Source organism: Peromyscus leucopus, chromosome 9 (assembly GCF_004664715.2).
Source record: "Peromyscus leucopus breed LL Stock chromosome 9, UCI_PerLeu_2.1, whole genome shotgun sequence".
In the NCBI taxonomy this organism is placed as follows: Eukaryota; Metazoa; Chordata; class Mammalia; order Rodentia; family Cricetidae; genus Peromyscus; species Peromyscus leucopus.
Window position 1 is genome coordinate 73,851,789 of NC_051070.1, and position 18,419 is coordinate 73,870,207.

Below are 18,419 nucleotides of genomic sequence, written 5' to 3' on the forward strand. Positions count from 1 at the left end.
TGATATTATTTGAGCACCCAATGTGGTTATTAAGGGAGCAGCCTGCAAGTAAAACAGCCTGTAAATTTCTCCCTGTTCAGCTAAGATTGTGAATTCCTGGACTATTGCTGGCAAGGCTCTTGAGTTGCTCAGAGACTTAAACCCTCAGCAGAACAAAGGACTGGTGTGGGCTATGAAGCTGCTGCTAAGATGTTCTATCAGAGAGAGGCCAGACAGATGAAATTTGCTTAGAGAGCTTACTGTCTAGACACACACACACCCTCTCCTGGCCATGTGTAACAACATGTTTCTTTTTCTTCAAATTGGAACATATCACTTACTGTCACACCTCACACTGCTGCTTAATGTTTTAGTGTTCTTTTCCTTCCTTCATCCTTCCCTTCTTCTCTCTTGGCCCCTCTCTTCTTTCTTCCTTCCTTAAGAAACAGGGTTTCATGTAGCCCATAGCAACTTCCAACTCCCTATGTAGCTAAGGATGACCTTGAACTTCTGAAACTCCGGCCTTCATCTCCCAAGTCCTGGCATTACAAGCATATGCTACCACACTAGTTTTATGTGGTACTGGAGATCAAACCAGGACTTCACTAGTGCTAGGCAACAACACTCTGTGGACTGAGGTACATCCCGACCCGACAGTTTCCACTTCCAACTATTATAGTTCATTTCAGTCATAACAAACTAAGAGGAGCAAGGACATAGTCCCTGTTGTTGTCTATCAAAAATTTCCATATTTTGACTTTTCCTGGACTTGCAGCCTTTGCATGTGGATGTCATTGGCATGTCTATCACACCATGTGTCTCAAATCACATTCTTAAATTCGCATATAATCTTTGCATTCCCATTGGTGATGTGGGATCTCCATCCTTCTTCTATCTCATATCATCATCATCATCATCATCATCATCATCATCAGCAGCAGCAGCAGCAGCAACTACCTCCAAATTATATCACCAGTTCTCAGCAGATCTGCATCATATCTACTTTCAAGCACCATTGCTCATTCCCTAAGTTACAAGAGGGTTTCCTTCTCTCTGTGCTCAGTTAAGGTCATTTTCTGTCTTGTAGCCTGAGTCATTTTGAAGAGCTGTAAGTCTGCTAACCCCTATCTTTTTCAATATCCTCAGTGTCCCCTCGCTCCATCCCCAGTCCTCAGTGACCTCTTTGCTAGTCTCTAGACACAGCCTGTGCACACCAGCATTAAAGCTCTTGGTGTTACTAGCCCTTCTTCTGGGGCTGCTCTTCCTGTAAATATTGATCTCCGTTGCACAAGAGAGTTTCTTATCTTGGTACACAATCCTTATATTATGAGAAAAGCTTTCCTCCATTTCACCATTTGAAATAATAGTGTTTTTTATCTTCCCGACAGTGTTCATCAGAGTGCAGTCTCTGTACCTGATGCTAAATCCATGTTTTCTCTATGTCTTCTTGAGGGGAAGATAGGCTCCTTGGAACCAGAACCTGTATCTCTGGTGCCAGGAACAGCTTCCATCTGATGCTCAATAAGAATCTGTTAAAATTTGACAACAGTTACATGTACTTGATCCTACAAACTTAAGGCTCATATATGAACAGAGGAAGAAAAACTTTATCTTTTGTGGTTCTAGGAGTTGATCTCAGGAACTTTCACACACCAGGCATGTGCTCTTCCACTTAGTGGCAAACCATCGAAGAATTAATATGTTGACAAGCTAGAAAATCGTTAAATGATAAAAGACAAGGGTATGTATATAGTTGTCTGGAAATAAGAAAAGTTGCAATGAAGGATTGTGGGTGGCTTTAGTTTTCTGTTCTCCTGTCTTCTCTGCCCTCTGAGGAGAGTTCCTTGCCACAGGGACTCTTAAGTTAATATCTCAGGAGAGACACCAAGAAAGCCTTAGGTGAGTTTTGCCATCAGTCATTGCCTTTATGGGCCCAATCTACACTGAGGAGGGGACATGAATATTCCTGAAACATTAAAGTCAGTGAAACCATTTGCATTAGGACTCTTAGGTCCCTCAGTCCACTCCAGCTGAAGCACCAAGGAGGCTCAGTTGTAAAAATTAACTCTTAACAATGCTAGTGATATTTTCTCACAGGTGATGGACATCCTAGGTGAATATCCCATTTCATAACTTCCTCTAGCACTGGATTGAGGATATTGGTGCAATGATTTCTAGATTTTTGGTTTATTCTCCTACATAGAGAGTGCATTCTAAGTTCATCTGCCTCTCATGTGACATTGCTGAATTCTATTCATTGAGAAGATGGAAGAGAGGTATATCAAAATAACGAATTTTCTTCTTTAATAATATTATGCAAAAAAGACGGAAATAATTTCTTTTATGTCCTTTGATATGTCTGTGTAATTTCTAACAGATAAACATTTTATGACCTCCAGAAAACATAAATGTTTCCTTCCTAGCCTTGGAAATATAAAATTAGTTATAAACTTTTTGTTCCTGTTTTAATTTGCCTTCTATTCCTGACCAAGGGCAACTGAAGAGACTAAATCCATTTCATGTTTTACCATGAAGGAAATCAAAGCAGTAACTTAAGGCAGGAACCTGGAGACAGGACCCCAAAGCAGAAGGCAAGGAGGAATGCTGCTCACTGGCTTGCTCCTCATAGCTGGCTCAGCCTGCTTTTTTATACAACTCAGAATCACTTGCCCAAGGATAGTACAGCACACAGTGGGCTGTCCCACACCATGAATCAAGAAATTGTCCCACAGATTTGCCTGCAGGCCAATCTTAGCAAAGCATCATCCAGTTGAGGGTCATTCCTCCTTGATGATTCTAGCATGTGTCATATGACAAAAAACTAACAGCCACAATTCCTACACTTTAATCCTAATAACTATGGTGGTTATCTTATGTAACAGTGGTGCTGAAAGTTTAAATCACTGGGTATGTAGAAGGCACATAACTCATAAAGCTTGGACTGCCCTATGTTGACTTAACAATTGGTTTTAAAAGGTAAACATGATTATTTTGTATTGTTTGTATCACTTCAAAAGAACTAACGTGTTTGAGTACATGCTCAGTACATATCTTCAAGTTTCCCTTTGATTTCTGTTTGTCCAGAGGCAGAAGATGAGGAGGATGAGGAGGATGAAGAAGATGAAGATGAAGAAGAGGAGGATGAGGAAGAAGATGAGGATGATAAAGAAGCAGACTCCATGTATAAGGACTTCGATGGTGATACGGAGCTGCCGGGGTTTACTCTCCCTGGAATCACATCCCAGAAACCTGACGTAGAGCCAGGAAGCATGACCCTACTAGAGGTAGCAACCTACCAGGTGCCAGAAACCATGGAGTGGGAGCAGCAGAATCAAGGTCTGGGTAAGTGTCCTTTGACTAATCCCTTCCTTTCCCTTGCCGAAGGTTTCATTTCACTGGCATCTATTAGAGAAAAACATAATCTGCTTACGGTTGTGGGTGTTTATTTGTGGGAAAATTATCAGTTACTTCCTCCAGGATTTTAGATCTGTGCTTTTGCATAACTGAATCCAATTCCCCAATGCCCATTACCCGTCTGGTTACTTGATGTTTTGGAAGGATCTCCATTTTTTCTTTCCTGTAGAAAGTCTTCCCATGGAAGGAGGGATACATAACCAGGGTCCTAACCAAGCAGTTCACATGAATTGGAGTCAGGAAATGAATGGATTTTTATCACCCTCTGTCCTTTCAGAATTTGTTCCCTAGAAGTTTCTATCCTGGTACTGGTACTGGGCTAGTCATTTGGGAAGCTTAGGACTTTGCATCATAAACACAATCTCACTCCAAAGTCACATATCCAGCCATGTGCCTCTTTCTCTGTGAGTGGTCCAGGTTGCTATGATAGACTCTGAACTTATGGGCTGGATCCTACCTCTACAGCATCTTTCCTGCTGTACTGAAGCTTCCAAGTCATCCCTTTCCTCTAATTGCTGGAAGATGCTGTTGATCCCTAAGTAAAAGACTTAAGTAAAACAGCATCAGTGTGGTGAATAACCTTTTCACCAAAATATCCTGTCTCTAAAATACTCTGAGTCTTTAACAGCTGGGACAAACATTAAGTATAAGAGTCATTGAGCCACCTCTGGAGGTATTTCTTTCAAAACTTGACTGTGGATTTGGGATATTGTTCTCAATGTAATTCTGGGCTTATTACTTTGTAGTTGGTGTAAAAATTATAGTGAATGTATAGATGAGATTTCCTATGTACTATGCACATAATTAAGAGAGATCACACTGGATAATGGCTCTCTAGGGTATAGACAGAGCTTGTAACTTTGCATATAGTGCTTACTGAATTATTTCCTGAAAAAAATACATCAGGTATTGGGCAATAATTATTTAAGATACATAATGTAAGGACCAGGGGTGGTGGCACATAGCTTTAATTCCAGTACTCAAGAAGTAGAGACAGGTGAATTCCATCTATATTGTGAGGTTCTAGACAACTAGGACTATATATTAAGGCATCCTTTCTCTCCCATGTATAGTTAATATATTAATACAAATTATTAATTAATTATTATGTTAATATGTGTGTTCTACAAGAGTGTTAAAAGCTTATAAAGGTATTAAAATATATCAAAATATAAAATAAACACAGAATAATATGAACATTGATTTGTGAACAAATATTATTTTGAAACGCTTATGACAAACAGATTTATAATGAATGAGACAGAATACAAAAATATAAAGAGAATTTGTTACCAATTATGCTAAAGACAAACACAACAATCTCTACATGAAGTGATTCTTCATGTCAAGGCATTGTCATATGACAGTATCATCTACAATTGAATAGCTGTAATGCCTTGAATGTGAAATGTGTCCTACAAGCCAGTGTGAACCCTTGATGTCTAGGCGATGGTGTGCTTTGTGGGTTATATGTGGTCATAAGTCCCTTCCTTTACTCTGCTTCCTGTCTGCCTTGATGTGAACTGTCCCATCATGCTTTTCTGCCATGATGACTACACCCCCTGCCTCCCTTCAATTGTTTCTGTCACATGTTCTGTCACGGCAGTGGAAAAGTAACCACACAAGTCTTTGCTTGTGACTATATAGTGTGATGAGGATGAGTATTCCAGACTTTCCTATTTTGCTAGAGAGATGGGAGAAAGATTGCCTTTCTATAAAATGTAAGTAGGCTGTTCAGGAATGGTGGTGTGCACCTATAATACCAACACTCAGAAGGCAGAGACTGGAAGGTTGAAGTTTGAGGCAAGCCTGGACAATAAAACCAGTTTGAGATCAATCTGAACTCCATAGCTAGAACTTGTATCTGAAATCACAACCCAAATAGAAGAAATTAACAGAAAAGCAGCAGGTAGGGCATCTATGTCTGGGCTTTGGTCAAGGAAATGAACTCTCCTCACTTAGGAAGTGGTTTGCCATGTATGAGTTAGTATGAGCATCTGGAAGGACTGTGGAGCTCAGGAGAAGGTGGACAGCCTTCAGTTCAATGCTGCAATGATTACTCGGGTTGTGTTCTAACCATATCCCTAATACAAATTTTTATTGAAAGCAAGCAAAATTTTAAGAATTATTTTATTGATTTATGTATTACATATGTAAATTGTATCCACTGTATAATTCAATGAAGTGCAGTTTTTAATTATTTTCTTTTTCTCTTTCTTTCTTTTCTTTTTTTAAACTTTTACCAGGTCTCTGTAGGTAGCCCGGGCTGGCCTCAGACTCATGGTTTTTCTGCCTAGCTTCTCAAGTGCTGGGATTACAGGTGTGTGCCACTGCACCCAGCTAGTTCAATGGGTTTTCTAGTTGTCACCCATGTTCTCCCCCCACAGTCAACATGCAGAACATGTCCATCACCCACCCAATGCCCTTTGCTCCAATGAATCACTCATCTACTTTTAAACTTATCCATTTACTTTCAATATATTATTTTCATTTGTGCTTATATACGTGTGTGTGTGTGTGTGTGTGTGTGTGTGTGTGTGTGTGCGCGCGCCATATATGTGCAGGCACCCACCATAAAAGCTAGAAATCATTGGTTTGCTTGGATCTGGGGCTACAGGCAGATCTGAGCCATCTGATGTAGATTCTGTGAACTGAACTCTGGTCTTCTGAAAGACCAAGAAAGTGCTCTTAATACCATGTCTCAATGCCCTTTACATATATTTTATTTTGTTTATTAATATTGTGTGTATGATGCATGTGGGAAAGTGCATGTGCCTGTGTCATGACACCTCAGAGAACAATTCTGTGGATTTTGTTTTCTCCTTCCATCTTAATGTGGGTTCTAGGGATTGAACTCTGGTTACCAGGCTTGTTTGGCAAGCATCTTTACCTGCTGAGCCACCTCTCTGGCTCACATTGATCGACTTTTTTTGTATAGTGAGGTTTATATTTGGTGTGTGGGGGGTTCGAGACAGGGTTTCTCTGTGTAGCTTTGCACCTTTCCTGGATCTCGCTCTGTGGACCAAGCTGGCCTCGAACTCACAGAGATCCACCTGGTTCAGCCTCCTGAGTGCTGGGATTAAAGGCGTGTGCCACCACTGCCCAGCTAGAAGTTTACAGTTTTAAGAGTTTCGTGTGAATAGGTGCTGGTATTGCCTCATTAACTTTTTCTGCAGAGATGTGAACAAGCATATACTCACTCTATGTGGGGTACTGGCAACAGACTAATGGAGTGGTTCTGTTGAATCCATGTGCCTGGCGAATTAATGAGTTTAATGTCACCTCCCTTTATCTCCTCCCAAGTCTACGTGCAGCTGGGGGGGAAGTGCAGGTTGGTCTGAGTGGCCATAACCTCAGGTCAGGGTTGATAATGCTTCTCTCACTTTCTGTGGGGGACCTTCAACAGGGTGGATCCTGCTCAGGAATGTCTGCAGGTAACCACAGCTAATCTGAATAAAATGACAAATACTATGCTATGGCTAGGGGACAGTGTTCCATGACAGCTATTTACTATTTTATTTCTGGCTTTTTTTCCCCTTGGTGTAGTGATCTTGAGATCCAACTATGTCATGCCCATCAGTATTTTTTCCTTATTATGATGGCAGTAGTGTTCTGTTGTATGATTCTGTCACATTTATTTAGTAAGTCACCATTCATAACCAGTTGAGTTGTTCCTAGTTTTGTTTAATAACAATTGAAATAGTGAGATATATAAGGCATAAGGCTTAGGACAAATAGCTCTATGTTTTCTTTCTTTTGTTGTTGTTGTTGTTGTTATTATTATTATTATTATTAGTATTAGTATTATTCAAGACAGGGTTTCTCTGTTTAATCCTGGCTGGCTGTCCTGGAACTCACTCTGTAGACCAGGCTGGCCTTGAACTCACAGAGATCCACCTGCTTCTGCTTCCTCAGTGCTGAGATTAAAGGTGTGCGCCACAACTGAAAGGACAAATAGCTTTTATGTCCTTTTTCCTGATCCTATTGCCCAAGCAGAACTTTAAAGTTTCATAAATTAGTGATACCCATTTAGTCAGTGGTTAGTTAGCCTTTAAAAAAATTACATTTATTTAAGTGTGTGTGTGTGTGTGTGTGTGTGTGTGTGTGTGTGTGTGTGTGTGTGTGTAACTACAAACCACCACAGCTCACATGTCAAGGTCAGGGGACAACTTATGGGGGCTGGTTCTTTCCTTCCACCATGTGGGTTCTGGGGATCAAACATAGGTCACCAGGATTGAAAACAAGTGACTTTATCTGCTGAGCCACCTTGACAGCCTGATTTGTTAGCTTTCATTTGATTTCCCTAGTCCTCAGTGTTTTCTTAAAGATTTACTTTCTTTTCAATTGTGGTTATGGGTGTGTCTCTGTGGAGGGGGGCGGTGTATATGCACATGAGTACAGATGCCACAGAAGCCGGAAGAGATGATTGAATTCCCTGGAGCTAGAGTGACAGGCAGTTATATGCTGTCCAATGTGGGTACTGGCAACCAAACAGGTCCTGTGAAAGAGCAGCAAGTGTTCCTTACCACTGAACCATCTCTCTTGCCCTTTGATTTTTTTAAGCAGTGGTTTTTTTTTCTTACTATAGTAAATTACTATTTTTCTAGAGATCTCTTATGTTTTATCACCATTGATTTTCTAGTAAGTTAATTTCATCAGACTGTTATTAGCATTGCAGAGTTTGTGGAAACTCAAAACAAGGAATGTACTGTGGAGATTGCTCTGTACGATGTGAATGTGTTGCCCTGATTGGTTAATAAATAAAATGCTGATTGGCCAGCAGCCAGGCAGAAAGTATAGGCAGGATAAGCAGAGAAGGAGAAGTGTGGGAAGGCTGGAAGGCTGAGTCAGGAGACACCAGCCCACCGTCCAGGGAGCAGAATGAAATGGTGCACAGGTAAAGCCATGGAACATGTGGCAACAGATAGGTTAACAAAATGGGCTGAGTTTAAATATAAGAGCTAGTCAGTGGTAGGCCTGAGCTAATGGCTGAGCAGTTTTAATTAATGTAAGTCTCTGTGTGTTTACTTGGGTCTGAGCAGCTGCAGAACATGGAGCCATGGGAGCCAGACAGGACCAGGAAAACTTTCAGCTACAGGAATGAGTCCTTAAAGCTGGGCCTTCTTCCACTGGAGAAAGATTGTGATTGAATAGCGTCTGAGTCTAGAATTCTACTCTTTCCTGAATTGGCTCTTTATATCTTTAAATTAACTGTGGGGTAATATTAATTGATCTACTGTCCTAAGTACCTTCAGATCAGGTCCTTATTCCTGGTACATTTTGTGATCAGTAGAATAATGGCTTCCCAAAGAAGCACATGCCTAATCTCCAAAGGCTTTAGGTATTTTATTTTATGTGAAAAAGGAAAGTATCTTGAGATGGGAGTTGAGACATTAGTCTGGAAAGGAGTGTTCCCTGTGTACTCATATGGGTAGCATATTGGGGGCATAAATCAGTTGGTAGAGTGCTTGTTAGCGTAGAGGAAAAGTCCAAGGTTTGCTATCAGCACTGAATAAACTGGGCATGGTGGTGCATGCCTGCAATCTAAACACTTTGAAAGAGGAGGCAGGAGGACGAGAGGGTCAAAGTCATCCTAGGCTACATAAGAAGTTTAAGGCTAGCCTGGGATACATGTCCAAACAACAACAACAACAATAAAGGAAAACCCCCAACTCTCCACAGATAAACAAACAGAGAAAAGAAACTCAGAGTATCAGAGTCAGAGAAGGAGATGTGATTGTGGAGGTAAATGTTGGAGTGATGTGGCCCCAAGGGAAGAAATGCTTGAAATCCCTAGAACAGTGGTTCTCAACCTTCCTAATGCTGCGACCCTTAATATAGTTTGCTGTCATGCTGTGGTGACCCTAATGGTAAAATTATTTTGTTGCTACTTCGTAACTGTAGTTTTGCTACTGTTATGAATTACATTGTAAATATCTCATATACAGGCTATCTGATATGTGGGCCCTGTAAAAGGGTTGTTTGACACCCAAGTGGGTTGTAATCCACAGGTTGAGAAATCACTGCCCTAGAAGATGGAAAAGCCAATTAAATAGATTCCCCTCTAGCTCACAGAAGGAATGTAGTTCCGTCAACATTGATTTGAGCCCAGTCAGGCCTATCCTGGACTTTTGACCTCTAAAATTATGATGTAATTAGTTTGTGATGTTTTAAGCCCCTGATTTTGTGTTAACTTGTTACAACAGTAAGAAGAAACATATACAGGGTCCAGTAACTACTTAATGAGCTCCATAATTTTGAAAGTAGAACTGTATGTCACCAATAGGAAGCATGTAGACATTTTAATCTTAGTTCTACTTTTTTCTCATAGTAAATCAGCAAAAATGCAAATATACAAAGACCCTTCACAAAACAATCCCACTTATTACAATAGTGATTTAGATGGATGCCTGATTCATGCCTGTTTCTAAGTAGGTTATTTTATTTATAGACTACCACATATTCTTTTATAATAGAAATGATACTCCAAAGCAAAGGCTAAAATCAATATAATTATAATTCTTTTTAAATGAACAGATTGAAGTAGGTAGTTGGGATTGGCTAAAAATATAATGCAAAATCTTTACATAGATTATAATCAATTCCCACGAAGTCACAAGAACAGAAAATATAGATGACTTCCTAGAACAAAGCAGCATATTTACAGACCCCAGTTTTCTGAAATTCTGTCTTCTGCATGGCCATATGCCTGTGCAGAGAGTTCTGCCTCCATCAGTATTCATTCACCTTTCCAGGAAGTGGATGAGATCAAGCCACATGTACACCTGGACAGGGGAAATACTATTGGTACATGGGATGGAGTGGGTATCAGTCACCACCCATCAGTGATTTCCAGTGTACTCTCTGTCTTCATTTCATGTACATTTTTATCTGTGCCTCTTCTATCCTCTAAAGATTTCTGAAACTAGTCTTGTTAAGCTAATATCTTTATTTTAAATATGCATTGAATTCATAAATTCTGGGTGAAAGCTTAAATGTGGTATTAATTCATGTCTTTCCTCATATAAAGACTGTTTTGGCCATTTTAACATTTGATTGATGTTCTAGAGGAGTGAAATTTGAAAAGGCCATTAGTTAGCTCAGTGCTGAATTATTGTAATGGTCTTTATTTTTATTTCAAAAAGCCTGTGTGTCACATTGCAGTTGGTACTTAATTGAGAAAATATAACATTTTTGGAGTTCCTTTAAAAATCATTATAAATAATCAGTGAATGGTCTAAGGGTGAATGCTGGCAACTGATACACGCACAGCACTCAGTGTCTACTTTCTATGAGACATTCATTGAATTCCTACTGAATACGGGCTCTGTGTTTTGTAGATAGAGAAGGGCTGACATGTTACCATCTCATAAATCATCCTGCAGCAGAGAACAGTCTCACAGATGTGAGGTTAGTGGCCAAGTAGTTCCACAGCAGGGGACAGAATGGTCACCATTGTTTTGCTTCGCTTCTAGTTGGCAGCCATCTGTGAGGTGTGACTTTAGGAGGGTGCATTGCTATCCACTCATTTATGTCACCTTTTCCAGTGGAGCAGTCCTTGGATTGGAATAATGTGCCTCCAGAAGGCCCTAAGAAAACGCAGAATTGCTATCTGGATCGGTAACTCATTGCGAATTTCTCATGCATGATACTCCACCAAAAATCACTTATCAATTGCCTTAGCTGGTCGTTTGCAAGATAAAAGGGAAAGGAACAGAGACTAACACACAGCTTAGACTGAATACTTAAATATCCTGCAGCATATGCTATGGCAGCAAGGAAGAGTTGCTTTCTAAGAGACAGTGGGAAGTGTGTTGTGGAATATTATTTTAAGGTGTGTTACTTTTGTTCATGCTCTGGATCATTTGTTTGATGATGCAAAGATGTGTTACTTTTGTTTGATTATATAAAATTCACCTGTGGTCAGGAGACTGCGTCAGCAGCTGGCTGACAGGAAGTGGTAGGGGGGAGTCAGGAGGAGGAGGACTAGGGCTTTTGGGGAGACTCCAGCAAGGAAAGGTGAGCGACTTGCTGCTCAACCTCTCTGAGGAGCAGAATTCCATCTCAACCTTTGAATCTTGGGTTCTTTGGAGGGACAGAGGTTTAGATAAGTTCCATTGGTACCTTTAAAAGAGTCTGTGCCTCCAGCCATGGCCTTTGTAGCCAATCCGCTACCGGTAGCTGTGCAGTTACAGGTGCTGATTAGGGTAGCTATGGCTTACAAGGCAACAACAGTTTTTAAAAAAAGGACAACAGAAGTGTGGAAAGTTACAGCAAATGTCGGTGCCTTTGTGCATTTTGATGAAGGACATGGTAAGCTATGGCTTAAAACATTGTTCAGGAGGCTGCTAGGACCATGGCAATTAATTGTGTATATGGAATGAGGAGAAAGAAAGAAGCCTTAGTGTAACTGGAAGTTTTCCTGTGTCCTGCCCAGGCCGCAGCTGCTCAGATCCCAGTAAACACACAGAGGCTTATATTAATTAAAACTTCTCGGCTATTAGCTCAGGCCTACCACTGACTAGCTCTTGCACTTAAACTCAGCCCATTTCTGTTCATCTATATACCACCACATTTTCCGTGGCTTTACCTGTGTGCCATTACATGCTGCTCCCTGGATGGCGGATTGGCATCTTCTGACTCAGCCTTTCCCTTCCCAGAATTCTCCTTGTCTGCTTATCCTGCCTATACTTCCTGACTGGCTATTGGCCAATCAGTGTTTTATTAAACCAGTGTACAAAAGCATCATCCCAAAGTGCCTTAGTCCAATGTGAGGAGCATAAAGAGGGACAGCTGATTGGCCAAATCTCCCAGACCAAGGTCCTCAATCTTGACTGCCTACTGTGGCTCACTTAGAGAACAATGAAAGATAGCTGGATGCTACACCTACAGAATAGTTGTCCTAGATGCATTTCTAGGCAACTTTTCTTTTCTCCCCACCAGTTCTTAAATAACCGACATGAAAACTCAATATTAATAATAAATGCTTGGCTGATAGCTCAGGCTTATTACTTACTTATTAGCTCTTACAACTGAAATTAGTCCATTTTTTTCTTATCTAAGTTTTACCATATGGATCATGGCTTGTTACATCATGTTCTACATGTCCTGCTTCCTCTTCATCTGGCTTGCAATTCCCAAGACTCCACCCTTCTTCTTACCAGCATCCTTCTAGTCTGGCTCTCCCACCCAATCTCTCCCTGCCCAGCTATAGGCCAGTCAGCTCTTTATAAACCAATGAGAATAATGCATATTTACGGTGTACAAAGATTGTTCCACAGCATTTCCCCCTTTTTGTCTAATTAAAAAGGAAGTTTTAGCTGGGCGGTGGTGGCGCATGCCTTCAATCCCAGCACTCGGGAGCAGAGCCAGGTGGATCTCTGTGAGTTCGAGGCCAGCCTGGGCTACCAAGTGAGCTCCAGGAAAGGCGCAAAGCTACGCAGAGAAACCCTGTCTCAAAAATCAAAAAAAAAAAAAAAGGAAGTTTTAACTTTAACATAGTAAAATTATATACAAAGAAAATAGTTTTCAAGTAAGAATTACAGTTACAATATCCAATCCTTTGTATTTGGCAAATTTAGAGAAAAAAATTATTGTCTATCTTTGTGAGTTTAACGTACCAATTTACCGTTTACTGATAGTCCTATCATGGGGAGGTAGCTTCAGTACGTGTAAAGGTATGAAAAGGAGGATTTGAAAGTGTTTACCTCTACTATGAATAGAATCTTCAAGAGTGAAAACTCTTATTGCTTCTAGTAGTATTTTATGTATTAATACTTTTTTTTTCCCCAAATGGGATCTTGTGAGCTCAGACTGATCTCAAAGTCTCAAACTTGTTGTGTAGCCAAGAATAATAGCCTTCTGATTTCCCTGCTTCTACCTTCCAGGTGCTGGGATTATAAACTGTACCACCATGCCCAGATATTGGCAGAGCTCAGTATCAAACCTGGGGTTTCCTGTGTGGTAGGCAAGCAGTCTACCAAGTAAGCTATATGCTCAGCTCTGTCCCAAAGGGCTATTGGTGTTCCTTAAAAAGAAAATTTCCAGCATTTACAGGTCACATATTCATCAGACTTGGATTTAGTGTTCAAACTTTAATTTCCCTAGAAACTTCATGGTCCCATTACAAACTCTTCCTTGTAGACTGGAGAGGTGTGGATGTAGACACCTGTATCTGGGATTGGTCAGGCATCTGCCAGATGCTTTTGTTCTTTCTGTCCAGAAGATGGTACCCAAGTAGGTTTCTGGACTATAGTTTATAGCCACTCTCTTTTCTTTAGAGAATTGAACTGTTTTTCCCAGACAGGTAAAACAAACAACTTGGATGCAGACCTCACTTCTTTGTATTAGGTCAGACACACTAGTGCCTGCATTTTAAGAAGAGATAAAGATTCTCACATATCTCTCTCTGCTTCCAGAGCATAAACACATTAAGACATATTGCCTTCAAATTCAAGGTACTATTTCTTCATAGATCTTTCCAATTTAAGTGTGGGTTACTTACAGATTAATAGTAGTTGGAGATTTCTCTCTGTCTGTATCCAAATATTCAGCAAGTACAGTTTTAAACACTCCTATTGTGTGAATTTTATATGTATTTATTTTTATCACATTGTTTTGGAACTATTTTGGTGAGGCATTCTCAATCCAATATTTAGCAGGAGGTAGGCTATAAATAGGGTAGATACACCAACATGATGGACTTCCTGCAGCTCATCCCCACTGTGCCCCCAGATGTCCAGAAGGCTGCAAACCCAGAAAGTCATTAGCACCAGCAGTCAGGAGGAGTCCTCAGAAGCCTGAAAAAAACAAGGTGCTGCCTGATTGGAATTGGATGTTCACAGATTTCCTTTTGCTTTATGCTTCAGGAGACTTGTGATGAGCAGCTCTGGATGTTACTATTTATAAGCCACTGTTTTCTTTGCACCTAGGGTGTGGGAAGGTATCTGGAAAGAGGAAAGAACTAATAGCATGAGCTGGGCTTGGTGGTGTATAGTTGTAATCCCAGGATGATTTGAAATGTTTGAGGAAAATTTGGGCTATATAGTGAGTTCTAACTCTGTCTCACTCTTTACCTCCCAGCTGAATTGATGTCAAGCATAGTTTTGTGAGTTTTGCTATGCTGTGTGTGTGGTTTCCTTAGGCTGACATGCATAATAGGCATATGAAGAACTCTCTCCCCCAGGATTTCACGAAGAGAGAACTGATCAAATTCATTCATTCAAGAGGAATAGAGACAACTGTCATTAGCAAGACACCATTCACCTTGCCTACCACAGCTACAGAACACCATAAATACCCTTCTCCTTCTAAGTCATTTTTTCTAAAATTTTATTATTTTGTGTGTGGGGTGTTTTGTGTGCATTCATGCTGTGCACCACATGAATGCAGTGCCCTGAAGGCCAGAAGATGTTAGATCTCTGAAACTGAAATTATAGATGGTTGTGAGCTACCATGTGGGTGCTGGGATTCGAACCTGGGTCTTCTGCATGAACAAATACATGCACCATAACTTAATCACTGCACCATCTCTCCTACCCCCTCCTTCTAAGTTTATTTTAAGAAATTAATACAATGCCAACAATGTCAAGTCCAAGGCTTTTTTTTTTTTTTTTAAAGACACACTCTCACACATTGCAAGCTGGCCTCACGTTGGGTATGTGCCCAATGATCTCCTTGAATTTCACATCCTATCTTAACATCTTGAGTGCTGAAATTACAGGCAGTCAACACTATGCAGTGCTGGGATCAAACACATGGCTTCTTGCATGCCAGGCAATGAATGTAGCAAGCATGTAGCTCTCTACCTTCTGAGAGACACCTCCAGTCCTACATTTCAAATGTTAATGAGTAGAATCCACACTGCTGCATTGAGTGTTGCTTGAGAAAGCATGGCAGCTAAGGCTACGTGTGCTTACAATTAAGTGTGTCCCCAAGTGCTTCAACAATTCTTTCAAGTATTTCTTTGACAAGAAATGAAACATTTGGGTCCACAAAATAGTCTTTAGAGCAATTGGGTCCCAACTCTGAGGGCTCACAGTGACTTTGCTTTGAAGAGAGTGCTGTATGACTCATTTGATTTTTGAAAGTCTTTCTGGAAACCCGAATATCTCAGTGTCAAATCTTCATCTTGATTCAATTTCTTTCATTCATGCTAGCGAGGTGATGGGACTCAGTGCTTCCCAGAACTGGAAGTCCTCACCCATATTTTCATAACGGATCATACTGAATTATACCGAATTAGAGAACCAGAGAACATCTCATCCCCTTCATTAAAAATGCACTTCTGTCAAAATCCACTAGTTGATTTTCTTTTGGAGAGAGGCAAAGGGAGCCTTGGAATTAAGCCAGAAACCAATGCCCTCATCAGCCACAGTTAATAAAAACATTAATATGGCACATTATACCCTAGGAATACTTTGAACTAATTTCCTTGTAATCAGAATGCACTTGCAGGCATCAGTTGGGGAATTATTAACATGTGAAAACATCTAAGTAGGCTCTTCTAGCAATTAAACAATAAGAAGTATTGGGAGAACTGAAAAAAAATATTCACAAAGGAAGAAGCAAGTATAAATTGCTCTCTCAGAAAAAAAAAAAAAATAGACAACAACAGCAAGCCAGGGTAAGGCTGCAGGGCTTCCAGCAGTGTCCAAACAAAATCAGTCAAGTGATTGTCCTTACCCCTTAATTTGAGGTTATGCTAACTAAGATGATTAACTTAATCAAATGCAAGGCCACTGTATCAAGAATCTGGAATAGGGACCCAGAATATAACTGGATTTACTTAATCATGTTTAGAAAAAGAATACATTTTACTTTGTGTCTGTCTGTATCTGTCTGTCTCTGTTTCTCTCTCTCTCTCTCTCTCTCTCTCTCTCTCTCTCTCTCTCTCTCTCTCTCTCTGTGTGTGTGTGTGTGTGTGTGTGTGTGTGTGTGTGTGTGTGTGTGTACACATGTTCCTATGGGTGCATGTAATGAACATGTGTGAGGAGACCAAAGGTCTATATTGAGTATCTTCCTCAATCACTCTCCAGTTTAGGCTGTGAGACCAGGCTTCTTGAGGAACCTAGAACTCACCCATGTGACTAGAAATTCCCAGGGTTCTTGTCACCTCTCCCTCCCAAATGCTGGACTTATAGGAATATACTGCCTCTGTACCTTGTGCTGTGAAAGCTTGCCCAGAATGCCCTTCACCCACTATCCCTATTCCCCAGGCCTGCACTTCATTTTTACAATAGAAATCAGAGCAATTCAATAATTGACCCTGCATCTCCAATTAGTGTCAGAGAAAGGACTTACTGCTAAGCCTCCTGATCCCCTGAGGTTGAAGGCAGACTGTGAAGGTGACCATTTCTTTTCAGTATTTGGAAACTGATAACAACAGTGGTTGGCTTTTCATCTCAGATCACTTCTTCTCATTTGCACAGAAAGCTTTCTTCGTAGAACATGGTGTAAGATCCAGATCTGTGGTTATCCGAAAGCTCCAATTTAGTCCACATGAAGACTGTTTAGAGTTACTTATGGACATATGGATTATTAAGACCCAGGGAAGGAACTGGGTCTTATAAGGATGAAGGCATGCTCACCAATGTGGAGATTTTAGCTTAACATCTTCCACATCAGAGTTCCTCTGCAGAGCTGAAGGTCATTTTCAATTAACTGGACTTGAATTTCAAATTACCCTTAAGTAAGGTAGCAATAGTTTGAAACAGGGTGGATTTTTATGATCTTTGGCAATAAGTATCCACAGTAACTACAAGAACTTTTCAGTGTAGAAGATTTGACATGCAATTACCTGAAAGCATGTGGGACACTACCACATGGATCCCTTTATCACAAGACTGATATGGCATTGTAACTCCCTACAGGATGGAGGCTTTGGAATTACTGTGGTTAAATGACTGTTTGAGGGTCCATCAATAATTCATATTGCTAAAAGATATATTTTAAAAGAAGATGTAATCATGGATATCATATGTCAAAGGTTTTATCTATCTCATTAATTCATGAAGGAACCAGGGGCTACTACTGCCTCAATGTAGACATCAAAGAACCTTAGATTTATCTGGAGTGAGGAGCTACTGATGTGAGTGAAGGATGTAAGGCGGAATCTCCCAAAGGGCAAGGCTCATTCCCACCACTAAATTTTGAGTTAGAGAATGATCTGTGTTGCTATTAGCCACCTACAATTGTGAAATAAATTATAAACAATAGTTCATAAGTAATGAAATACTCTAAACCCTAATGGAACTAGGTAATGCACAAAGGTGTAACACTCCAATGAAAGATATGCAATGCTTATATTTCCTTATTTCAAAATTCAAATTATGTTCTCTTTCTGTCTGTCTGTATCTGTCTGTCTGTCTGTCTGTCTGTCTGTCTCTCTCTCTCTCTCTCTCTCTCTCTCTCTCTCTTTCTCAGACAGGGTCTCATGTAGTTTAAGTTGTCCTTAAATTCCCTATGTAGCCAAGGATGACTGAACCTCTAATCCTCCTGCCTCCACTTCTCAATGGTGGGATTATAAGCATGCACCATCATGCTCAGTTAATTTTTCTTACATGTTGAGGTAAAATTGCAACCTCAGTTTGGCAGGATTTACTTTGCTAAAGATCATCTTGTTAGATACCTGAGGATGTGTCTGTGAAGAAAGGCTGGCTGCTGTAACAACAGCTGCAAAGTCTCCATCGCTCATGAATGTATGTCTTATCTTCTTCATGATCCACTGTCCCTCACTTACCATCTGACTTCTGAAACTGTCCTGGATCTTCCACATTTAGCCAAGATGTGGGAAAAAGGGAGATCCTGGAAGATGACCCCAAAATCCTGTTAGAGGGAATCAGTTATTTGACTGACTATACTGGATTGCAGAGGCAGTGGCAGTGGAGGTAGTAAACGTGGCTTAGAGAGCATGTAGTATTTTCTGGGTTTTGACTTCCAAACTTCCTCAAAGAAGACATTCTATGAAACTGGGAAAAGGCAGGAGTGATGAAGAGAAGAAGTGGTTTCTGTCCAGGAAAAGCTAC

At 40.4% G+C, this 18,419-nt stretch overlaps 1 protein-coding gene across 1 annotated transcript in view; it reads left to right on the plus strand.

Annotated features, from left to right (window-relative positions):
• The window catches only part of LOC114696018 (armadillo-like helical domain-containing protein 4), a 99,424-nt gene that overhangs the window by 30,282 nt on the left and 50,723 nt on the right, over positions 1-18,419 (plus strand). The window contains exon 5 of the mRNA XM_028873546.2: positions 3,064-3,321. Coding sequence (XP_028729379.1) covers positions 3,064-3,321 — 258 coding nt within the window. The remainder of the gene's footprint in view (positions 1-3,063; positions 3,322-18,419) is intronic.